Source organism: Pongo pygmaeus, chromosome 4 (assembly GCF_028885625.2).
Source record: "Pongo pygmaeus isolate AG05252 chromosome 4, NHGRI_mPonPyg2-v2.0_pri, whole genome shotgun sequence".
NCBI classification, from domain to species: domain Eukaryota; kingdom Metazoa; phylum Chordata; class Mammalia; order Primates; family Hominidae; genus Pongo; species Pongo pygmaeus.
Genome location: NC_072377.2, coordinates 79,069,863 through 79,094,893, shown reverse-complemented (window position 1 = coordinate 79,094,893; position 25,031 = coordinate 79,069,863). Strand labels below are relative to the sequence as shown.

The 25,031-nt window shown below is 37.5% G+C and overlaps 1 protein-coding gene across 5 annotated transcripts in view; it reads left to right on the top strand.

Annotated features, from left to right (window-relative positions):
• CERT1 (ceramide transporter 1) overlaps window positions 1-25,031 on the top strand; it is a 144,781-nt gene that overhangs the window by 62,116 nt on the left and 57,634 nt on the right. For all 5 annotated transcript variants that reach the window (XR_010126403.1, XM_063664912.1, XM_063664910.1 and 2 more), the window contains 2 exons: window positions 23,343-23,450; window positions 24,308-24,446. Coding sequence is in view for 4 of the 5 variants with exons in the window: in XM_063664912.1 (XP_063520982.1) it covers window positions 23,343-23,450; window positions 24,308-24,446 (247 nt within the window). In the remaining variant the exon portion in view is untranslated. The remainder of the gene's footprint in view (window positions 1-23,342; window positions 23,451-24,307; window positions 24,447-25,031) is intronic.

Sequence of the window (25,031 nt, the reverse complement as noted above, 5' to 3'; positions counted from 1 at the left end):
TTGCTCTCCTATCCTATTCTTAGTTTCTGTTTCCTTGGTTTGTCATTTTTCTGTCTTTTGATTTCAACCCCTAACTGCCTTAATCTCTTAGTATGTCCCGAAGTAAAAAGAAAAAAAAAATCTGGTTGCCATTTCACACCACATTACTATAAATTTGTTAATTATTTGTTTTTAAAGTTTAAAGGAAGGGGTAGGATTGGCAGTTATGCAAGTATGATGTCCTGAAAATGCATTTTATAATTTTGCATAGAGTTTACCAGATTTTCAAGTTTTTATAATGTTTACTGTGTGTTTGCCACTAACAATTTAGGTTACTGTAACTGGATTTTCAGCTTATTTCTCTATCCTTTTTTTGTCTGTAATTTGCAAACTATTTAGATAACAAGTTATAAAAAAAAGTTAATCTAGAGTCGAATAACTGTTCCATATAATTCTTACAGAAGATATTAAAGAAAATGAGATTACATACTGCAAAAGTTATTTCTGTACAGTGCCCTAATGTGGTATTTAAATTTTTATTTAATGAAGAGGGAAGATTTCTGACAGTCACTGGGACACATGAGATTCTGCTTTTTTCTATATTTAATATGGAAAAGTAATGGTGGGAGACATGGCTTAAACATATTGACAGCAATATAAACTGTTTTCCAATTTTGCTTGCTGAGTATTAGGACATTAGCTGGGGGGAAAATGTTTCCTAAAGTCAACACAGAACTGCACTTTTTCATCAAATAAATCTTTTTAATCAGTCACTTAAAAGTATTGTACTTATATTATCGTTATTGCTTGGTACATATTCTCAGCTTATCTGATACTGGGAATGAAAAACAACATTGGGGTAGGAATAATAAAAATAGGTAGCAAAGTAAATTAGTATCCCGCAGGTTAAAATATTACCCTAACTGAAAACAGTTCTATCATTTTTCAGTCACACAGGAAGTCCATGTACTTCATAGGCAAATAATGATTAATATAGGAATGCTTATATTGCTGTTCAGTTCTTAACCCCTTGTTCTTTTTAATAGTACTCCTCTGATCTATAGAGGGATAGAAGGAGTAATTCAGCACTTCAGTGTGTTATTTAATTCTCACAGAAGCCCCATTTTACATAAAAATGAAATTGAATGGATTATGAGAACATTGATTATTGATTGGTAAGTGGTAACATTATTTTTTCAAGAACAGCAACCTAAAATACTCATACAGTTAGCTCTAACAATGTTTATCAAGTCTTAAGACTATTCCTGCAAATTGTTGTGTTACATAAGTGTTATTGACTCCTCAACCATGGTTTTTTAAAGTAATATTTGTCAATTATAAAGTAAGAAAATACAAGCCGGGCATGGTGGCACACGCTTGTAGTCCCGTCTACTGGGGAGGCTGAGTCAGGAGGATTGTTTGAGCCTGGAGTTTGAGGCTACAGTGAGCTATGATCGCATTATTGCACATTAGCCTGGGTAACACAATGAGACCCTGTCTCTTTAACAAAAAAAAAAAAAAAAAAAGAGGCCGGGCCTGGTGGCTTAGGCCTGTTATCCCAGCACTCTGGGAGGCTGAGGTGGGTGGATCACGAGGTCAGGAGATCGAGACCATCCTGGCGAACATGGTGAAACCCTGTCTCTACTAAAAATACAAAAAAAAGATTAGCCAGGCATGGTGGCGGGCACCTGTAGTCCCAGCTACTCGGGAGGCTGAGGCAGGAGAATGGCATGAACCCGGGAGGCGGAGCTTGCAGTGAGCCGAGATCGCGCCACTGCACTCTAGCCTGGGCAACAGAGCGAAACTCTGTCTCAAAAAATAAATAATAAATAAATAAATAAATAAATAAATAAATAAATAAATGTTTTAAAAAAGGAAGAAAATATAGGAACTACTTGCAGTCTTATAACCCAGACAACGGTATATTTTTCTCTTCTGTGTACGTTTTCCTTCAAAAACATTATGGATGGAGATAGGATTTGGGGAAGATGGCAGAGCAGGAAGCACCAAGAATCTGTCTCACCACCTAGACAACAATTACACTAGCCAGATATGTCTGATATAACTGTTTTGAAACTCTGGAGTCTACAAAAGGCTTGCAAGTTCCAGGGAAGGCTTGAGTGGTAAATTGCTGTTAATTTCGGTTAATCTCAGCTCTTAACACAGTAGTAGTTTCCTGTACCTCCACCCATCCCAGCCCCGTGGCAGGCAGCTGTGCATGTTCTCCTAGAGTAATCCATACACAACTTGTGGGAGCCAGAGTGAGCACAAAGGATTCTGTCCTCTAAATACTAGGGATCTATGTATGCTCTGACTGCCAGTTATGGCTTCTTATCACAGAGGTGCAGACAAAGAGGTGGGTGACCATTGTTGTTGCAGGTCCCACCCCCTCTGGCTGTAGTGATTTCCAGGGGACTTGAAGGGCCAATGCCCTCTTTCTCCTTAACTTTTCTCTTTTTCCTTTTGGGAGCAAGACATTAAAGACTAGGACATTCATAAACAACTGCATATACATGAAAAATTAGAAAGTGATGATTGTGCATGCTCAGGGAAAGGTGCAGGGCTAGAAAAAATCCTAAGAAGACTTTACCTTTCCACCTCAGGCTGGATCCTTGGCACAGAAATAGCCTACGACAGTAAAAAATAACAATAACAAATAACAAACCCTGAGAAAAAAAAGAACCTGATTTCCAGAGTTACCACACTAGTAAATTCAAAGTTCCAGTTTTCAACAAAAAAGCACAAGGCGTAGAAGGAAACAGGAAAATGTGGCCTTTTCAAGGGAAAAATGTAGATCAACAGGAACTGTCCCTGAAAAAGGCTTGATGGCTGATCTACTAGACAAAAGACTTTAAAGCAGCTACCTTAATGATACTCAAATAACTAAAGGAAGATGTGGGGAAAGTTAAGAAAAAGATAAATGAACAAAATAGAAATATCAATGAAGAAATAGAAAACCTGAAAAGAAATCAAAAAGAAATTATGGAGCTAGAAACTCTAGTAACTGAAATGAAAAATTCACTAGAGGTATTTGTCAGGCCTCTGAGCCCAGGCCAGACCATCGCATCCCCTGTGACTTGCACGTATACATCCAGATGGCCTAAAGTAACTGAAGATCCACAAAAGAAGTAAAAACAGCCTTAACTGATGACATTCCACCATTGTGATTTGTTCCTGCCCCACCCTAACTGATCAATGTACTTTGTAGTCTCCCCCACCCTTAAGAAGGTTCTTTGTAATTCTCCCCACCCTTGAGAATGTACTTTGTGAGATCCACCCCTGCCCACCAGAGAACAACCCCCTTTGACTGTAATTTTCCATTACCTTCCCAAATCCTATAAAACGGCCCCACCCCTATCTCCCTTCACTGACTCTCTCTTCGGACTCAGCCCACCTGCACCCAGGTGAAATAAGCAGCTTTATTGCTCACACAAAGCCTGTTTGGTGGTCTCTTCACACGGACGCGCATGAAAGTATTCAAAGGCAGATTTGCACAAACAGAACAATCAGTGAACTTAAATATAGGACAATGGATATGATTTAGTTTGAAGAACAAAAAGAAAAGATTGAAGTGAACAGAGCCTAAGAGAACTATGGGACACATCTGACAGATCTCCATATACATTTTGAGAGTGCCAGGAGAAAAGAGAAAGGAGCAGAAAGAATATTCAAAGAGATAATGGCCAAAAACTTCCCAAATTTGATGAAAGAAATGAATATAAACATGTGAGAAGTTTAGTGAACTCCAAATAAGATAAAATCAATGAGATTCACAGATATAATCAACTTTCAAAAGACATGCAGAGTATCCTGAAAGCAATCAGAAGCAGCTCATCATATAAAAGGAATCCTTAATATAATTAACAGATTTCTTGTCAGAAACTTTAGAAGCCAGAAGGTATGGGCCAATGTATTCAAAGTGCTAAAAGGAAAGAACTGTCAACCAAGATTCCTATATTTGTGGAGCCAGGCATGGTGGCATTGCACCTGTAATCTCAGCTACTCAGGAGGCAGAGGCAGGTGGATCATTTAACACCAGGAGTTTGAGACCAGCTTTGGCAACATAGCAAGACCTAATCTCAGTAAAAACCCAATCCTATGTCTGACAAAAGTGTCCTTCAAAAGAGAAGGAGATACCAGGTGTGGTGTTGTGTGCCTGTAGTCCTAGCTACTTGGAAGGCTGAGGCAGGAGAGTCACTTGAGCCCAGGAGTTGAAGTTTAGCCTGGCAAAATAGCAAGTCCTTGTCTCTTAAAGAAAGAAAGAAAAAATCAGTTTTTCAGCAGTGAAAAGAGGGAATAAAGTGAGGGAGAAATTTAAACATGCCCAAATAAACAAAAGCTAAGGGAATTAGCTTTGCTATTTACCACTAGACCTGCACTGCCAGAAATGCTTAAGGGAGTCCTCTGAAGTGAAATGTAAGCATACTGGACAATACCTCTAAGCTGTATGAAGAAATAAAAATCTTAGTAAAAGTGCATGAGCAAGTATAAAAATTAGAATTATTGTAATAACAGTTTGTAATTCTGCTTTTTGTTTTCTGCATGATTTAAGAAAATGATACATGTTTAAGAACACAATTAGTCTAAAAGCTAGTAGTATTGTAACTGGTTTGTAATTGCAGATTTTGTTTTCTGTATAGTAGACTAATGGATTTAAAAGAATATTTGCTTATTTTTTTAGTCACACAGAATATAAAGATGTAATTTTGTGACATCAACAACTGAAAGGGGTGAAGACAGAGCTGCAAAGGAGTAGAGTTTTTGTATGTTACTGAAGTTAAGCTAGTTTAAGATCAGATTACAGTGTTACAATTTCAGGATGTTAAATATCATCCCGATAATAACCACAAAAAAAAAGGTATAGAAATACACAAAAGGAAATAGGAAGAAAAGTCAAATATTTCACTATGAAAAATCAACTAGACCGGGTACAGTGGCTCATGCCTGTAATCCCAGCACTTTAGGAGGCCGAGGTGGGTGGATCACGAGGTCAAGAGATCAAGACCACCCTGGCCAACATGGTGAAACCCAGTCTCTACTAAAAAACAAAAATTGGCTGGGCATGGTCACGTGAGCCTGTAGTCCCAGCTACTTGGGAGGCTGAGATAGGAGAATCTCTTGAACCCAGGAAGTGGAGGTTGCAGTGAGCCGAGATTGCACCACTGCACTCAGCCTGGTGACAGAGTGAGACTCTGTCTCAAAAAAAAAAAAAGAAAAAAGAAAAATCAACTAAACAGTGATAAACTAGACAGTGATGCAGGAAATGAGGGACAAAAATACTAATAAGGCACATAGAAAATAGCAAAAAGCAGTAAGTTCTTCCTTATCAGTAATTACTTTAAATGTAAATGGATCCAACTCAATTGAAAGATAGACTGACAGAATGAATTAAAAATACATGAGCAGGCCAGGCGCAGTGGCTCACATTTGTAATCCCAGCACTTTGGGAGGTTGAGGTGATTGGATCACGAGGTCAGGAGTTCAAGACCAGCCTGGCCAAGATAGTAAAACTTCATCTCTACTAAAACTACAAAAATTAGCTGAGTGCAGTGGCAGGTGCCTGTAATCCCAGCTACTTGGGAGGCTGAGGCAGGAGACTTGCTTGAACCTGGGCGGCAGGGGTTGCAGTGAGCCAAGATCGCGCCACTGCGCTCCTGCCTGGGTGACAGCAAAAACAAACAAAAAAACATGATCAACTATATGCTGTCTATATGACACTTTAGATCCAAAGACAACAAACAGATTGAAAGTGAAAGAATGGAAGAAAATATTCATGTGAATAGCAACCAAAAGAGAGCAGGGTTAGCTATAGTAATATCAGAGAAAATACACTTTAAGTTAGAGAAGGTTTTAAGAGACAAATAAGGACATTGTGTATTAATAAAAGGTTCACTGCAGCAAGAAGACTATAACAATTATAAGCATATCTAATGACAGACCATCAAAATAATATGAAACAAAAACAGTATTGAAAGGAGAAATAGACAGTTCTACAATAATAATTCAATGCCCTTTTTCAGTAATAGACCAGGCAGAATTAAGTAAAGAAACAGAGAACTTAACACAATATACCAACTAGGTCTAAAAGACATATACAGAACACTGTACCAAACTATAATATATACATTTTTCTCAAGTACACATGGGACATTTTCTAGGATAGATCATGTATTAGGACACAGATTAAATCTTATTCCATTTTGAAATAAATACCATGTAAAGTGTCCTCTCTGACCACAGCTGGGTGACTTGAGAAATTAGTAACAAGTAAAACTGGAAAATTTACAGAATCATGGAAGTTAAACAACTAGTGGATCAAAGAAGAAATTACAAGAGAAATTAGAAAATGCTTAGAGTTGATAAAAACATACCAAAACTTTGGGGATACAGTGAAAGCAGTGCTAAGGGAGAAATATAGCTATAAACACTTACATTAGTAAACAAGACCTCAAATCAACAACATAGCTTTACAAATTAAAAAAGAATATAATGTAAATCCAAAGCTAGCAGAAGGAAGGAAATAATAAAGATCTGAGCGGAAATCAACAAAATGAGAATAGAAAAACAATAGAGAAAATCATTGGAACTAAAACTTGATTATTTAAAAAGATCAAGAAATTTGACAAACCTTTAGCTAGATGGACTAAGGAAAAAAGAACACTCAAATTACCAACATCCGGAATTAACGTAGGGATGTTATAGGAGTCCTACCTTATTCACAAGGGTATATGTTCCAAGACCCCAAGTGGATGCCTGAAACACCACAGATGGTACCGAGCTCTATATGTATACATTTTTTTCCTATGCATACATACTTACGATAGTTTATTTTAGAAATTTGGCACAGTAAGAGATTACCAACAATGACAAATAATAAAATAGAATGATTATAACAGTATACTGTAGTAAAAATTACTTGAATGTGAGCACATGTGCATGCTCACTCTGGCTCTTTCTCTCTTTTTCCTTCTCTCCCCCTATTTCCCCCTCCCTCCCTCCTCTCAAAATGTGTTACTGTGCTATACTCACCTATTTTTGGATCAGAATTTCCCACAAGTAACTGAAACTATGCACATGAAACCAGGGAAAAGAGGGGATTACTGTACTACTGACTATAGAAAATAAAAAGAATTGTAAGACGTTATGAAAAATTGTATGCCATAAAATCGGGTAACCTAGATGAAATGGACAAATTCCTAGAAACACAACACTGACCAAGACTAAATCAGAAAGGCTAGGCACAGTGGCTCTTGCCTGTAATCCCAGCACTTTGGGAGGCAGTGGCAGGTGGATCGCTTGAACCCAGGAGTTTAAGACCAGACTGGGCAACATAATGAGACCCCATCTCTACAAAAAATACAAAAATTAGCTGGACATGGTGGTGTGCACCTGTAGTCCCAGCTGCTTGAGAGCTGAGCTGTGAGTATTGCTTGAGCCTGGGAGGCAGAGGTTGCAATGAGCTGAGATTACTAGACCCGCACTGCAAGAAATGCTTAAGCGAGTCCTCTGAAGTGAAATGTAAGTATACTGAACAATATCTCTAAGCTGTATGAAGAAATAAAAATCTTAGTAAAAGTCAATGCATGAGCAATTACAAAAATTGCTCTCCAGCCTGAGTGAGAGTCAAATTAATAGTATAATGAGATACCACCTTAAACCCATTAGGGTGGCTATTATCAAATAACAAGTGTTGGCAAAGATGTGAAGAAATTGGAACCCTTGTGCCCTGTTGATAGGAATGTAAAATAGTACAGCCAGTGTGAAAAATAGTATGGCAATTCCTCAAAAAATGAAAAATGGAATTAACATATGATCTACCTCTTCTGGGTATTTACCCAAAAGAAATGAAAGAGGGATCTTGAAGAGAGTTGTATACCCATGTTCCTGGTATGATTCACAATCACAAAAACATGGAAGCAACCTATGTGTACATAGATGGACAAATATATAAGCAAAATGTGGTATATCCATTCAATGGAATATCACTCAACCTTTAAAAAGAAGGAAATTCTGCCACATGCTACTGAAGTGTGAGGACACTATGCTAAGTGAAGCCAGTCACCAAAAGATAAATACTGTATGATTCCACTCATATTGGATGCATAAAGTAGTCAAATTCATAGATACAGAAAGTAGAATGGTGATTGCCAGGGATGGGGGGAGGGAAAAATGGGATGTTGCTGTTTAATGGGTGTAGAGTTTCAGTTTTGTAAGCTGAAAAAGTTTTGGAGATTAATTGTATAATAAAGTGGATATACTTACCACTACTGAACTGTACTCTTAATGGTTAAGATAGTTCCACTGTTTCAAAACATGTAGTATATCCTTATAACAAATACCCACATTCTTAACAATAGGGATACATTCTGAGAAATGCAGTTTGTCGATTTTGTTGTGCAAACATCATAGAGTGAACTTATGTATAGATGGTATAGTCTATTACACACTTAGGCTATATGATAGAGCATATTGCTCCTAGGTTACAAACCTGTGTAACATGCTATTGTACTGAATATTGTAGGCAATTGTGGCACAATGGTAATTATTTGTGTATCAAAACAGAAAAGGTACAGTAAAAATACGGTATTATAATCCTATGGAACCACCATCATATAGGTGGTCTGTCATTGGCAAAAACATGCAGTGCATGACTGTACATGGTAGAACAAAACACTTTTATACCAATACTGTTGTGACACATTTTAAATATTGGATACTAAATGAATATAGAGGCTGATAGTTGAGTGTAATTGTATTTCTACCTCTACCAAGACCTTATTAGCAATGCATGGACTTGATCCTAAGAGAAACAGGGAGCCATAGATACAGATATATGATATTATGGAATCAAAAGCCCTGAATTATAAGTTTAAGAAAAGAAGGTTGAAACCAAGCAGAGAATGGGGGCAGCTGTTATGGCCCTCTACTTCTATGGTACCATGTTATATTTGGGCATTTGTTTTACTTTGGATGATCATAAGCAATGTTTTACTCTCTTCTTCCTCTCTAGTATACTTGTAACACTCAGCTTTTTAGCCCTGAGTTAGGTAAGTCATTGCTTAAGACACAGGAACTAGGGTGTATGATAGGCCCTGGTTAATTTTTCCAGCTTCATCTCACTTTAGCATTTTGCCTATTCAGATATTTCTGTAAAGGAAAGTTTATCGCATGTTCTAGTTTAGTAGAAGAAAATGCCAAATGAATAACCAACTCCCATAAATGACCTTCAAATGAGTTGCTATATTTGATACTAGTTTTTAAATTATGATACAGGAATGACTAGGATTTGCAAAAGCTTTCCCGTGGTGGTTTATGGGCTAATTTTTGCAAATGTTCTGATTTTCGGCATGATTTGAGAAAAGTATCTTGAGGGTAAGCAAATAGGGTATTCAGTGAAGTTAATTGTACTGTACCTAGGTTTTAGAGCATTGAAATATGATAAAAATCGTGTTTAATACTATTTGAAAATAAATGTTTTAAAATTTATTTGATTCATGAGTGGTTCAGTTCCTGGAAATCATTGTCAGTTGAGCCTTTTCTTATAAAGTTAGTTTTCTTTTATATCTCTCCATCTGTTTCAACAAGGGACTGTCTTATTTGGTTTCTACTGTATATGTACATTTTCAGCCTGAGTTTTGGTATTCAGGTTTAGTATAGAGAATTACACTTCTGGACTAGCCATATCGTTTTAAAGATAAAATGAAGCCCAGGGAAGGTAATAAGTAATGTGTCTAATTGTCCGTTACAGTGATTCAAAAGCCCATTTTCTCACTCATATCCTTGTGGGGTTTTTGCTATAGACTATAACTTCTCTAGTGGGGGACCCATAAGTATTTGAAAGCCTAAATAAATTTTAATATTAATGAGCATGAAATTGTCATGCTAAATTTTACCTCAGATAATATATTGACCTGGACAAGCTAAAATTGTTCCCATTGCGTATTTTAAATTACAATTTTATTGATTAAATTGCTCTCTTAGATATTGTATCTGGCTTCTCATGTGGTTTGTTTTAAAATAGTAATATTGAAGTTAAATGTATGGATGCTCACAACACAGTCAGCTTGTTTGATTTTATTATGGGTTTCAGAATTTTATTTTCAGAAAAATCCTTTATTGTGCTTATGTTAACATGTAATCTTGTATTTTCTCATTTTCCATAATTAAAATGGAGAGAGACAGTGTAGTTTAGGTGAAGGGAGTGGGAGTGAGGAACTGTGACATTAATAACTAGGTAATTTTTGACACCATGAGGAAGTTACTTAATTTCTCTCTCAATTTCTTTGCTGTGCTTCTTGCTACAGAGTGTTATTAGGAAAAAGAAGAAGGTTTTCAAAAGGCAAGTGCTATTTTTTTTTTTAAAGCCGACCTTTTTACTGTTTTATACCACTTTCTTTGGAGGGTAGATAGACTGATGAACAAACTGTGCAGAGTGATAATGTATGAGTTTATCTTCCACATAATTAAACCGAGCTACCAAATTTAGCTGCAACTTTAAGAGAGGTTTTTTTGCTTTTTCTTTTTGTTCAATTCAGTTTTTAGACATTTCTGGTATTTTATTTAATTGATAACTTTGAACTATATTATTTAATTTGAAATGCTTTTAAATGTTCTCAAAGCATCAAAGTGTAAAGCATAAAGGTATATATATTGGATTTAGTCTAAAGGTTACTATTTTTTTTTGACCAGTAGTAACCTTTGTATCAGCTTTCAAATTGAAAAATATTACTGACCTCCTCTAGTGGCCAAAAGATTGTTATTTAAAAAAATGTTCAGGCTAGTGTTGCTCTTAAAAGAAAAAAAAAAAAAAGATATGTCCTAATATAACAAAGGTATGTTCTCATTACTGTAGTATTCAGAAGTAGTAAACCTTGATCTGTGTAGGAGGTGTTTCAGTAAGTGCTTCATTGACCCAAGATGTTATTTTTCATTTATGTAGAACATGCTTAGGAATACTGCTTACAAACACTAACAAATCTGGGAAGCAGTTTTTTTGCAAAACAATTTGTATGAGGGATCTTAAAGCAAATATGTTGAAATGGAAAAATAACTCCTATAGTAACTATATTTGAATTCCAGATTATTAATTTTGGTAGAATTTGTGTTTTCAAAATAATGGATTGGTGATTAGAGGTTGTAAATGAGTTCACCTTCTTTTTTCTTGTGGAAGAGTAAGTGGAATTAAGAAAAAGCCAGCATGCCTTTAAAGTATTCTCCCCAAAACTGGTGCCGTTGGGATTTTGAAAGCATGTTACAAATTTTAAGAACATTTAACACTGTATCAGTTATGACCACTGAGTAATTTCTTCTCATTTTCATCCTTACTTCCTTAACCCTGCTTCACCCTCAAAAAGCAGACATTATAAATGCAAATAAAAACTGTGGGTTTTCAAAGTGGATATCTTGAGAAGCCAAAGAGATGTGTTAACAAATTTTTATCACTTTTTAGAACAGTTTGATAACTTTTCTTTCAGAACTATTTTTGGTCCCTATAATACTTTTTAAAGGTACTGATATCTTTGATGATAGGTATGATTTTTGAGAGAAATTGAAAACTAATTGAGAGCCATGTCATATAAATAAAGACAATCAATTTAAGAATGTAAGCTCTTCCTGTAATATAATGAGACTTTTCTTTAATTTTTATTCTAAAATCACCAAAATGATTTGAAATAACTCTATTTTATGTAATAAATTGCTCTCAATATGGTTATGGTAGGACCATTCAGGAAATTTCACACAATGACAGCATCATTAGCGCAATTGTAGACATTACCAGAATGACTAATTTTTAAACAATGAGGGTGCATTTGTGTGTATATTTGTATTTGTTAAAAACTCAAAATTTTTATATTTGTAGTTATTGTAGTTACTGGCATAATGAACCCTCATTATTAAATTGAATAACAATGGAAGTAGGATTCATGAGTATACTATCTTTTCTTTTTTTTTTTTTTAATGAGACAGAGTCTCACTCTGTTGCACAGGCTAGAGTGCAGTGCTGCGATCCCAGCTCACTGCAACCTCTGCCTCCCGGGTTCAAGCGAGTCTCCTGCCTCAGCCTCCCAAGTAGCTGGGACAATAGGCATGCACCACCACACCCAGCTAATTTTTATATTTTTAGTAGAGACTGGGTTTTGCCATGTTGGCCAGGCTGGTCTCAAACTCCTGACCTCAGGTAATCCACCTGCCTTGGCTTCCCAAAGTGCTGGGATTACAGGTGTGAGCCATCATGCCTGGCCTGTTTTCTTTTTCATTGGAATTATTTATGCAGTATATAATGAAACTTATTTAAATGAAATTTTATTAGACTTAGAAGTACAAGTGTACTAAACTCGTAGCCTCCACATTTATCTGTTACCCATCACTTAAAATGTGTTGCATCGATTTTGCTGAAATGGAGTCTTGTTTTATCATGTCTTTGTTGTAAGATGATGTTACTTGTTTTGAAATAGTGGAACTTGAAGAAATACATAAGGGCATAAGACATATAGTGAAGACACCGTTAGTAAAGTGTTTAATGTTTATATTTTGTTTTAAGATCATTTAAAAAAATCAGTAGTTTTGACTTGCTCTGTTTAAGACTCATTAATACTGGACATGAATAGGGTGGATTCATTTGGATTTAAACTTCATACTGGGCCAGGTACAGTGGCTCCTGCCTGTAATCCCAGGACTTTGAGAGGCCAAGGTAGGAGGATCGCTTGAGCCCAGCAGTTTGAGACCAGCCTAGACAACGTAATAAGACCCCGTCTTTAAAAAAGTAAAAAATAAAAATAAATTAGCAGGGCATCTTGCTGCATGCCATTAGTCCCAGCATGCAGCATACTTGGGAGGCTGAGATGGGAGGATTGTCTGAGCCTGTGAGATCGAGGCTGCTGCAAGCAGCAGTGCTACTGCACTCCAGCCTGGGTAACAGAGTGATATCCTGTCTCAAAAGAAAAAATACATATATTCAAACTGTTGAGTTTTGAATATTTTCAAATAAATGTCCAAAATGTGTTTAATATTATAAAATATGGATTATAAGTTGTAGGGGGTATTATATTTAAAAGGACAATCCAATTTTGCTTAGAAATGAATCACACATAGGTATCTAAGTAATTTCTGAAATACCTTTTATTTTCATCTGTTACAGAGAGATTCTTATTTTTAATTGTAGTCTCCCATATTTAAATCTAGTGAAAGGAAGAAAGAAAAGGGAAAGGGAAGGAAAACGAAACCTTTACCAAAACCAGTATGAGAAATAGAGTACTACACTTACAAAGCTAGCATTGTGTCTCAGAAAAGAAGAAACTAGAGCCATTTTAGGTAAAGGACCTAACATGATACCTTTGCTCTAGGATTTTAATACACCTCATTCTTTCATAAGAATTTTCCACACAGGTGGCCGAGTGCAGTGGCTCACGCCTGTAATCCCAGCACTTTGGGAGGCCGAGGCGGGCAGATCATGAGGTCAGGAGATCAAGACCATCCTGGCTAACACGGTGAAACTCGGTCTCTACTAAAAATACAAAAAAATTAGCCGGGCATGGTAGCAGGCGCCTGTAGTCCCAGCTACTCGGGAGGCTGAGGCAGAAGAATGGCGTGAACCCAGGAGGTGGAGCTTGCAGTGAGCCAAAATTGCACCACTGCACTCCAGCCTGGGTGACAGAGTGAGACTCCGTCTCAAAAAAAAAAAAAAAAGAATTTTTCACACAGGGAACTGCCGCTGCCCCAGCTGGCATGCATGCATGCACAGACCCCATAGGTACACAAATATATGAGGACACCTGCAGGTACCCTGCTGGTGTGCACATGAGCAAGGACCCCCACGGCCCCACCTGTGCATATGTGCAGGGTGAGGGAGCCACCACCACCCTACCAGAGTGCTTTTGCCAGCAGCCCCCATCAGAGTGTTTTTACCAGCAGACTGGGAACGCCTTATCCCTCTAGTACAGCAGGTGCTTAACCTCTAGAGGGGCCAGACAGTAATCCTGGTCTCAGCCCCCCAGGATTAGAACACATCGCTAAGGAGTGCTGAACTAAGCCTTGGCCCCCTTAACGTGTCCAGAAACGAAACCAATCAACTAAACCCAACTTACACCACAGTCAATTCCTCAAGAGCCTCAAACAATATAAAAAAAGAAAGCCCTATCCAAAAGACAGCAGCTTCAAAGATTAAAGAAACACCAGCCCACAGAGTTGAGAAAGAATTAGCACAAGAAGTCTAGCAACTCTAAAAGTCAGTGTCTGCTTATCTCCAGATGACCATCTAGCTCCCCAGCAATGGCTCTGAACCAGACTGAAATGGCTAAAATGATAGATACAGAATTCGGAATCTGGATGGCAAGGAAACTTCTTGACGAACAAGAGAAGTTTGAAATGCAGTCCAAGGAACACAGTTAAACAGTCCAAGGGTTGAAAGATGACATAGCCATTTTAGGAAAGAACCAAACAGAACTTCTGGAAATGAAAAATTCACCACAGGAATTTCAGAGCACAGTGGAAGTATTAATAGCAGAAAAGACCAAGCTGAAGAAAGAATCTCATAGCTTGAAGACCACTCCTTTGAATCAGTGCAGACAGACAGAAATAAAAGAGATAGAATTTTAAATAATGAACAAAACCTCCAAAAAATATGCCTACATCAAGAAGTTAGAATGATCACAAATTTACAACCTAACATCACCATGATGAACTAGAAAAACAAGACCAACCCCAAAGCCAGCAGGATAAATCAAATAAAATGAGAGCTGATCTGAATGAAACTGAGACATGTAATCTGTGCAGAAAATCAACAAAATGAAAACTTGGTTCTTTGGAAGAATAAGATTGATAGACTTCTAGCTAGACTACTAATGAAAAAAAGATCCAAATAAACACACTTAGAAATGACAAAGGTGACATTACCACTTATCCCACAGAAATACAAAAAACCCTCAGAGATTAAAAACCTCTGCACAAAAACTACAAAACCTAGAAGTAGGTGAATTCCTGGAAACATAAAACCTTCCGAGGTTTGACCAGGAAGTAAATAAAATCCTGAACAGACCAATAACAAGTTCAGAAATGGAATCAGTAATTAAAAAAAAAAGGCTACCAATCAGAAAAAGCTGTGGACCACATGGATTCATAGTTCTATTCTACCAGATGTATAAAGAAGAATTGGTACCAATGCTACTGAAATTATTCCGGAAAAAATTAAGGAGTACATATTCCTCCCTAACTCATTCTATGAGGCGAGCATCATTCTTATACCAAAACCTGGTAGAGACACAACAAAAAACTTCAAGCCAATATCCCTCAAGTGTCAGTGGTGATAAGTATCAGCATATGAAGACCCATCCCCAAATTCAGTATTCTTCTTCCCAGCAAATCTAATAGAATTATAACATAACACAATGTTATGAAGATGCAGAAATCCTCAGCAAAATATTAGTAAATTGAATACAGCAGCACGTCACAACACCACCATAATCAAGTAGGCTTTATTCCTGGAATGTAAGGTTGTTTCACCATATGCAAATCAATAAATGTGATTCATCAGATAAACAGAACTAGAAATGAAAAACACATGATCATCGCAGTAGACACAGGAAAGGCCTTAGATAAAATTAAACATCCCTTCATGATAAAAAAAAAAAAAACCAAAAAAAAAAACCTCAACAAACTAGGCATTGAAGGAACATACCTCAAAACAATATAAGCCATCTTTGACAAACTCACAGCCAATGTAATACTGAACAGACAAAAGCTGGAAATACCCCATGTGATAACCAGGAAAAGACAAGGATGTCCACTCTCACTACTCCTATTGAACATAATGCTGGAAGCTCTTAGCCAGAACGATAAGTCAAGAGAAGGAAATAAAAGGCATCTGGATTGGAAAAGAGGAAGTCAGACTATCTTCACAGATAATAAATATTATTCTATTCCTAGAAAACCCCATAGTCTCTACCCAAAGGCTCCTAGAACCAATACACAAATTCAGGGTATAATATCAATGTACAAAAATCAGTACCACAAGCCAAGCACCATGGCTCATGCCTGTAATCCCAACCCTTTGGGAAGCTGAAGCAGAAGGATCACTTGAGACCAGGAGTTGGAGACTAGACTGGGCAAAAAGAGTGAGACCCCATCTCTACAACAAATCAAAAAATTACCTGGGTGTAGTGGCATGCACTTGTAGTCCCAGCTACTGTGGAGGCTGAGGCAGGAGGACCACTGGAGCTTAGGAGGTTGAGGCTGCAGTGAGCCATGATCACGCCACTGCATTCCAGCCTGGGTGACAGCACGAGACCCTATCTCGATAAAACAAAAGTCAGTACCATTTCTATACACCAATAACATCCAAGCTGAGAGTCAAATCAGGAATGCAGTCCCATTCACAGTAACCACAAAAGGAATTAAGTACCTAGGAATACAGCCAACCAGGCAAGTGTTAAAGATCTCTACAATGAGAATTATAAAACACTGCTAAAGGAAATTGGAGATGACACAAACAAATGGAAAAACATTCCGTGCTTATGGGTAGGAAGAATCAATATTGTTAAAACTGCTGTAATGCCCAAATTAGTTTACAGATTCATTGCCGTTTCTATCAAACTACTAATGTCTTTTTTCACAGAATTAGAAAAAACTATTTTAAAATTCGTATGGTACCAATAAAGGTCCCAAATAGAACAATCCTCAGCAAAAAGAACAAAGCTGGAGGTATCACACTACCTAATTTTAAACTGTATTACAATGCTACAGTAACAAAACAGCATGGTACTGGTACAAAAACAGACACATGACCAGTGGAATAGGTTAGATTACCCAGAAATAAAGCCTCACAACCACAGCCATCTGTTCTTTGAAAAAGTTGACAAAAATAAGCAATAGGGAAAAGCCTCCCTATTTAATACATGGTGCTAGTATACCAGGCTAGCCATATGCAGAAGATTGAAACTGGATGCCTTCCTCTCACTTTGTACAAAAATTAACTCAAGATGGATTAAAGACTTACATGTAAGTTCTAAAACTATAAAAACCTAAGTAGAAGATCTAGGACATACTGTTCTAGGCATAGGCCTTGATGAAGATTTCATGAAGAAGTCTCCAAAAGCAATTGCAACAAAAACAAAAATTGACAAGTGAAACCTAATTAAAGAGCTTTTGCAAAGCAAAAGAAACTATCAACAGAGTAAACAGACAACCTACAGAAAGAGAGAAAGTATTTGCCAACTATGCATCCAACAAAGGTCTGATATCCAGAATATAAGGAACTTTAATCAAGCAAAACCTAAACAACCCCATTAAACGGTGGGCAAAGGATATGAACAGACACTTCTCAAAAGACATCCATGCTGCCATCAAGCATGTGAAAAAGTGTTCAACATCACTGTTTGTTAGATAAATGTAAATCAGAACCAGTGTGATACCATCTCACCAATCAGAATGCCTATTATTACAACTTCAGAAAATAACAGATGTTGGTGAGGTTGCAGAGAAAAGGAAATGCTTGGCGGGGCGTGGTGGCTCACGCCTGTAATCCCAGTACTTTGGGAGGCCAAGAGAGGCGGATTACGAGGTCAGGAGATCTAGACCATCCTGGCTAACACGGCAAAACCCCGTCTCTACTAAAAATGCAAAAACAAAATTAGCCAGGTGTGGTGGCTAGCGCCGGTAGTCCCAGCTATTCAGGAGGCTGAGGCGAGAGAATGGCGTGAACCCTGGAGGTGGAGCTTGCAGTGAGTTGAGATCGAGCCACTGCATTGCAGCCTGGGTGACAGAGCAAGTCTTCCTCTCAAAAAAAAAAAAAGGGGGGGGGGAATGCTTTTACACTGCTGGTGGGAATGTAAATTAGTTCAGCCACTGTAGAATGTAGTTTGGTGATTTCTCAAACAACTTAAAGCAGAACTACCCTTTGACCAGCAATCTCATTACTGTGTATATACCCATAGGAATATAAATCATTCCTCCATAAAGACCACATGCGTGTTTATGTTCATCACAACATTGTTCACAATAGCAAAAACATGGAATGAACCTAAATGCCCATCAACAGTAGACTGGATAAATAAAATGTGGCATATATACCCCATGGAATACTACACAGCCATAAAAAGGAGTGAGATCATGTCCTTTGCAGCCACATGGATGGAACTGGTGGCCGTTATCCTTAGTAAACTAATGCAGGAACAGAAAAACAAATACCGCATGTTTCCATTTATAAGTGAGAGCGAAATGAGAACACACAGGCCAAATCATGGAGCTTATCTAATAAGTTTATGTCCAACATTAGCTCTAATTAGTTCATTTCCAACCCCATAACACGGGAAGGAATCAGGTGGTTGATGCCAACAGTTCCTGCCGTGGCAGAGCTCACATAGCAGGGCCACAGAAGCATTGTTCATCCAAAGTGCTTCCTGAGCTCCCTCTGCCTGCTGGACCACCTCTTCAGTGTAGTAAGTCTGGAATGGGTGCTAATTCCCTTCTTCATGAAATGGATGCAGCTGGAGGCCATTATCCTAAGTGAATTAACACAGGAACAGAAAACCAAATACCACATGTTCTCACTTAAAAGTGGGAGGTAAACATTCAGTACATATGAACACAAAGAGGGAAACAATAGACACCGGGCCCTACTTGAGGGTGGAGGATGGGAGGAGGGCGAGGGACAAAAATATACCTATCAGGCACTAAGCTCACGTCCTGGGTGATGAAATTATTTTATACCAAACTCCAGCAGCATGCAATTTACCCGTGTAACAAACCTGCACATGTATTGCCTGAACCTAAAATTAAAATTGAAAAACAGTAAGTCTTTTGCTTGTTTGTTTGTTTGTTTGGGATAGTCTGTCTGTGTCACCCAGGCTGGAGTACAGTGGCACAATCCTAGCTCAGTGCTATCTCGAACTTCTGGATGCAAGGGATCCTCCTGCCTCAGCCTTCCAAGTAACTGGGACTACAGGAGCACACCACAACGCCCCACTAACTTTAAAAAAAATTTTTTGTAGAGATGGTGTCTCACTTTATTGCTCAGGCTGGTCTTGAACTCCTGGGATTAAGCAGTTCTCCTGCCTTGGCCTCCAGAGTACTGGGATTACAGGTGTGAGCCACTGCACCTAGTCTAGAACTTTTTTTGTGTGTGAACTGATTGCTATAATTAGAATTCCATTTTGCTGTGATTCTGTTATGTTGAAACAAGCTTAACTTTTTTTCTTTATCAACTTTATTGGGATACAATTTACATTTACATTCTTAAAAAGTACCCATTTTAATTGTACAGTTTGAGTTTAGTGTAGACAAATGTAGTCTACACTTCCCACATTTTCTTCTACCTCTTTGTATTCAGTGCCCCCATTGTACTCTGGCCTGCTCTTGTTTGTCATAGATTAGTTTTTTCTTTTTTAAAAATCAGTTTTCTTGAGGCATAATTTGCATACCATAAAGTACGTGCTTTTGATTACCTTTTCATTAATCGTTTTCCTGGCTCCAGAATGTTTACATTCCTTCTTCACTAAGACATTGCTTTGAGAGGTGGAGTCATGTAAGTCTCGGAGAAGAGCTTTGATTCCACCTTGTCTTAAAATTATGTGTAATTTGTTAGCCAATTAAGAGTTGAGAACATATTGAAGTACTTTTTATAGATAGAATGTTTTATAAGCAAGCATTATTAAAAAGTGTGACCATTTTACTTTGGCAACTGGTAGGTGTTAGAAGTTTGAAATTTAAGAGGCTACTTGTTTTCATATGGATAAATTCCTAGTGTCTGCCTGAAGGTGTCCATTTCTTTTTTCATGAGCTGTTATTTTGGTTGCAGATTCCTTTCCTCCTCTTGTCCTCCTTTTTTTTTTTTTTTTTTTTTCCGTTTTAACCAAATCCATCTGATTATTGATGTTGGGGGTGGGGACAAGTTTCCTCCTCCTTTGAGATTGTTACTGTTGTACTTTCAGAGAATTGTCCCTCTTTGTTGCTGTTCCTTGCCATTGTTACTGCCACTTCTAATCTCTACTATTCTTTTTACCCTTGCTTTTTTTTTTTTTTTTTTTTTCCATTTTTTCTTACATTTGTATGAACTTATCTAGTTTCTGATAGCTTTTCAGCACTTAATGCTGCCAGGAACCAAACTTTATGGTGACTATGGGCTCTTACTGTTTCAAGGTAATATAGAGGACAGCAGGCTATTTTTGATTTACTTGCTTGTTTAAGAGACAGGGTCTTCTTGCTCTGTCACCTAGGCTTCAGTATAGGGGTGCGTTTAGAGCTTACTGCAGCCATAAACTCCTGGCCTAAAGTGATTCTTCTGCCTCAGTCTCTCAAGTAGCTGGGACTAGAGGCACGAGCCACCACACTGGTCCAGGGCAGGAGGTTTAAAGAATTCCAGGTTATTTTGGGCAGGCAGGGTGGTTCACGCCTGTTAAGCCCAGCACTTTGGGAGGCCGAGGCAGGTGGATCACCTGACGTTAGGAGTTTGAAGACCAGCCTGGCCAACATGATGAAACCCCGTCTCTACTAAAAATACAAAAATTATCTGGACATGGTGGCACACGCCTGTGATCCCAGCTACCGGGGAGGCTGAGGCAGGAGAATCGTTTGAACCCAGGAGACAGAGGTGGCAGTGAGCCGAGATTGTGCCACTGCACTCCAGCCTGGGCAAGAGACAGTGAGACTCTGTCTCAAAATAATAATAATAATAATTATTATTATTATTATTATTCGGTTTCTATTTAGAGGTTTTCAAAATCCCAGATAACCTGAATTTTACGTACTGTAGACTGGAGGTGGAAGTAGGGGTAGGGATGTTTTTTGACAAAAAGACCATTAGTCTGCGAAGCGGAAGATCCTAGATGGCTGGAACATTGAATTTCTATCAGTTAGTATAAAGTAGGATTTAGAAACATTTATGGATAAAGATAATAAAGATGGGGGATTATTTGATAAGAAACAAAATGTAATTATCATACAAATATAAAGCCAATCTACCTTGAAGAGATAATAGGACACAAGGGAAGATTTTTGGAATGTGCTTTGTTCTTTTAAGTTTAGGTACCATTAGGTCCTCTGCAACTTTAAATGAATTTAAGGTTAATGAATTAACAGTTTGGTTTTAAAACCCAGTCTAGGTTAATGACAGCTTGTTTCTTTCTTGGTGTTGATTATAATCTTTTCCTCTTGTAACTATTTTTTTTTTTTTTTTTTTTTGAGACAGAGTCTCGCTCTTTCACCCATGCCAGACTGCAGTGGCGCAATCTCAGCACACTGCAAGCTCCGCCTCCCGGGTTCACACCATTCTCCTGCCTCAGCCCCTGAGTAGCTGGGACTACAGGCGCCCGCCACCGCGCCCGGCTAATTTTTTGTATTTTTAGTAGAGACAGGGTTTCACCGTGTTAGCCAGGATGGTCTCAATCTCTTGACCTTGTGATCCGCCTGCCTCAGCCTCCCAAAGTGCTGGGATTACAGGCGTGAGCCACCGTGCCTGGCCAACTATTTTTTAAAATTAATGTGTGCTCAGTCTCCTCTTTTCTTTGTAAATTTGCTTCCATTTTGTTGCAAATTGCACGTTAGTTTTTTTTTGCTTGGGTGCCACCATTCCAGAAGCTCTGAGATCCTAGAATATTAAAGTTAAGGTAAATGAAGTGATACTAACTGGAAAATGTAATAAACTAGTGCTAATATCATTTACATAAAAATGAACATAAAAATTTTATTTATTAATTAAACCATAGAAGCTTAGTATTCTTATAGCTAAAAAGAATATTTTCCAATTAGAATAATATGGGTAAACCAACAGCTATATAGGAAATGTAATAGATTTTCAGGAATTAGACCACAGAGGCTATAAAATGTCAATGGATATATTTTCTATAACACATTGTATGTAATTTTGTTTCCTAATATTAATCTTGAAATTTTTGTAACTTTAAATAATTTTTCATTGTAACCATAGGTTTGATACTAAAAATAATTAGATATTATTTTACCACTTGTTTATTGAGTAGAATTAAAATTAAATACAATGTAGCTTTTTGTTCCTTTGTTTTCACTGTTGATCTCTAAGTATTTAAAAAAATTGATGTTTACTAAACCTACGGGTTTGTTTTTCACATTCAAATGAAGGAAAGCTGTTCAATATAAATACTTATCTAGAACCATAATAGTACAGAGGAGCAGGATTGAAATCAGTCAAACCATAATAGATATGATATATTGTCAAAGGATATAATACAGATGCCTTGGTTTTTCTACACAAGCATATTAATTCACTGTACTTTTTTGAGACTGAGTCTTACTGTGTCACCCAGGCTGGAGTGAGTACAGTGGCGTAATCTCGGCTCACTGCAACCTCCACTTCCTGGGTTCAGGCGATTCTCCTGCCTCAGCCTTCTGAGTAGCCGGGATTACATGTGCCCGCCACCATGCCCGGCTAATTTTTGTATTTTTAGTAGAGACAGGGTTTCACCATATTGGCCAGGCTGATCTCAAACTCTTGACCTCAAGTGATCCACCCACCTTGGCCTCCCAAAGTGCTGGGATTACAGGCGTGCGTGAGCCACCGCTTCCGGCCTAATTCACTGTACTTTTTAAAAGTAACAGTAGAAAATAATCAGAGATCCAAAATACCTGGTTTTAGTTACTTGGAGTTCAAATGTTTAATTCCTTTGTCTATATTGTTATATTGCATTTATATTAGAGAAGGTAAAATATAAAATTTATGCCCTGAAGAGTATCATCCCCATCAGTTATCTTCCATGGGATGCTGACTTAACAGACTAGCAAAATTGGAAACTTCGTGCCATGAACTGTCGAGGTGGTTACAAAAATTTAAAAGATACAAGCTGCTTCCAGAAAGATCCAAGTCCAGTAGCAATAACAAAACACAAACTATTGTGAATGGTAAATGCTGTAATTGTGATGTGTTAAGAATGGGTGAGAATACATAAAATTACCATTTTGACCACTGTTAAGTTTACAGTTCTATGGTATTAAGTACATTCACACTATTGTTCAACTGTCACCATCATCCATCTTCAGAACTTTTTTATCTTCCCCAGCTGAAACTCTGTGTCCATTAAATAATAACTACCCATTCTTCTTTTCCCTGCCCCTGGTAACTATTCTACTTTCTGTCTATGAATTTGACTACTTTAGTTTTCCTATTATTAAACAGTCTTTGTGACCACTAGCCCAGCACATAGTAGGTATTCAATAAATTTCTAAATTAAATGGCATTTAGGAATTGAAAGGCATTGCTTATGTCAGTGGATTGACTATATATCTTATGTGCACCCAAACTCCCAATTGTTATAATAACCTTGTTAATTCATAGGAAACCTTTTGTTTTCTCAAGTATTTTTTATTTAAATTCTTTTCACATAGTTTACTTTTTTTTTTAGACTGAATCTGGATATGGTTCTGAATCCAGCTTGCGTCGACATGGCTCAATGGTGTCCCTGGTGTCTGGAGCAAGTGGCTACTCTGCAACATCCACCTCTTCATTCAAGGTATGTAGTTAATGGATGCCTTAAGTTAAAGCAACATAAATTGATTTTAGTATTGGATGTTGTGAACAGAACATATTCGATAATTTTTTGAACAAACTTTTTTATAGTATAATTTATTTGAAGTTATTAGAGAAGTACTTTTTAAGGTATAAAATAATAACTCATACAGATGAACACATGTCACTGATTTTATTTCATTCATTCATTAATGAGGTAAAATATAAAAACACTGGTTCAAAGGGAAATCTGAAGAATACTGAAATGATTTGCAAATATATGCAAAACTGGTCAGTATCCACAGATTAATAATCAGTGCTTCTGCACCAGACGAAATTCATTTGCATCTCTATGAGCAAGAATTATTTATACTACTCAGTTTTTTACTAAAAGAGTTGTGAAAGGCAAAAGTGTCTATATGATAAAATAGTACTCTCCCAAGGGTACCATAAATGACAGCTCTCCATTACTTTGAAAGGACACTAGTAATATTTTTGCCCATTTCAAAGTCTTTCACAGTTGTTCCTCACAATTTTGCTTAATTTGAAAATATCAAATGTTATATTTGCAAACTGTCAGGTATTACTGCTTTCTTATTTTCTATAAAAAATAAGGCTTATTTATAAGTGATATCACTTACAAGGTTATCATCACTCATAAGTGGCTTATCACTATCAAGCCAATAGATTCGTCAGTTTCAAGCCTATTCCTAGAAATATTATATTGAACTAGACAGCTCTCCTTATCCCATGCCCTCAGTTATAAGGTGCAGACCTTAAAAGTTGATGAAATACCATAGGACCACATGAAATCCAGTTTTGTTTTACTTGAATTACATCCCCCTATTTTATGTTTTGCAGAAAGGCCACAGTTTACGTGAGAAGTTGGCTGAAATGGAAACATTTAGAGACATCTTATGTAGACAAGTTGACACGCTACAGAAGTACTTTGATGCCTGTGCTGATGCTGTCTCTAAGGATGAACTTCAAAGGGATAAAGGTTAATTAGGCTATTACCACTATTTTTACTTGGAGAATGAATGGATTAAAAGCCTCTTGATCTCAAAGGGTAATGTCTTTAAGTGATAAAGGTATTTATAGTCATTTTTTGCTGCAAACCCCCAGTGAAACAGATTTCAGTGTCCTTGTAACTTGGGTACTTCAGTTACACATACTAATTCATTTTGGTCACCCATACCAGATGCCATTGAAGACCTTTATTTTATTTATTTACTTTTTTGTTGAGACATGGTCTCATTCTATCGCCCAGGCTGGAGTGCAGTGGCACGATCATAGCTCACTGCAGCCTCAAACTCCTGGCCTCAAGCAATCCTCCCACCTCAGCCACCCAGGTAGCTAGGACTACAGGTGTGCGTCACCACACCCAGCTAATTTATTTTTCTATTTTTTATAGAGACGGGGGTCTCACTGTGTTGGTCAGGTTGGTCTTGAACTCCTGGCCTCAAGCAGTTTTCCCACTTCGGCCTACCAAAGTGCTGAGATTATAGGTGTGAGCCACCACACCAGGCAAAGACTTTGAAATGATACTCTTTATTCCATTAAAAAATAGTATCTATTATCTTGG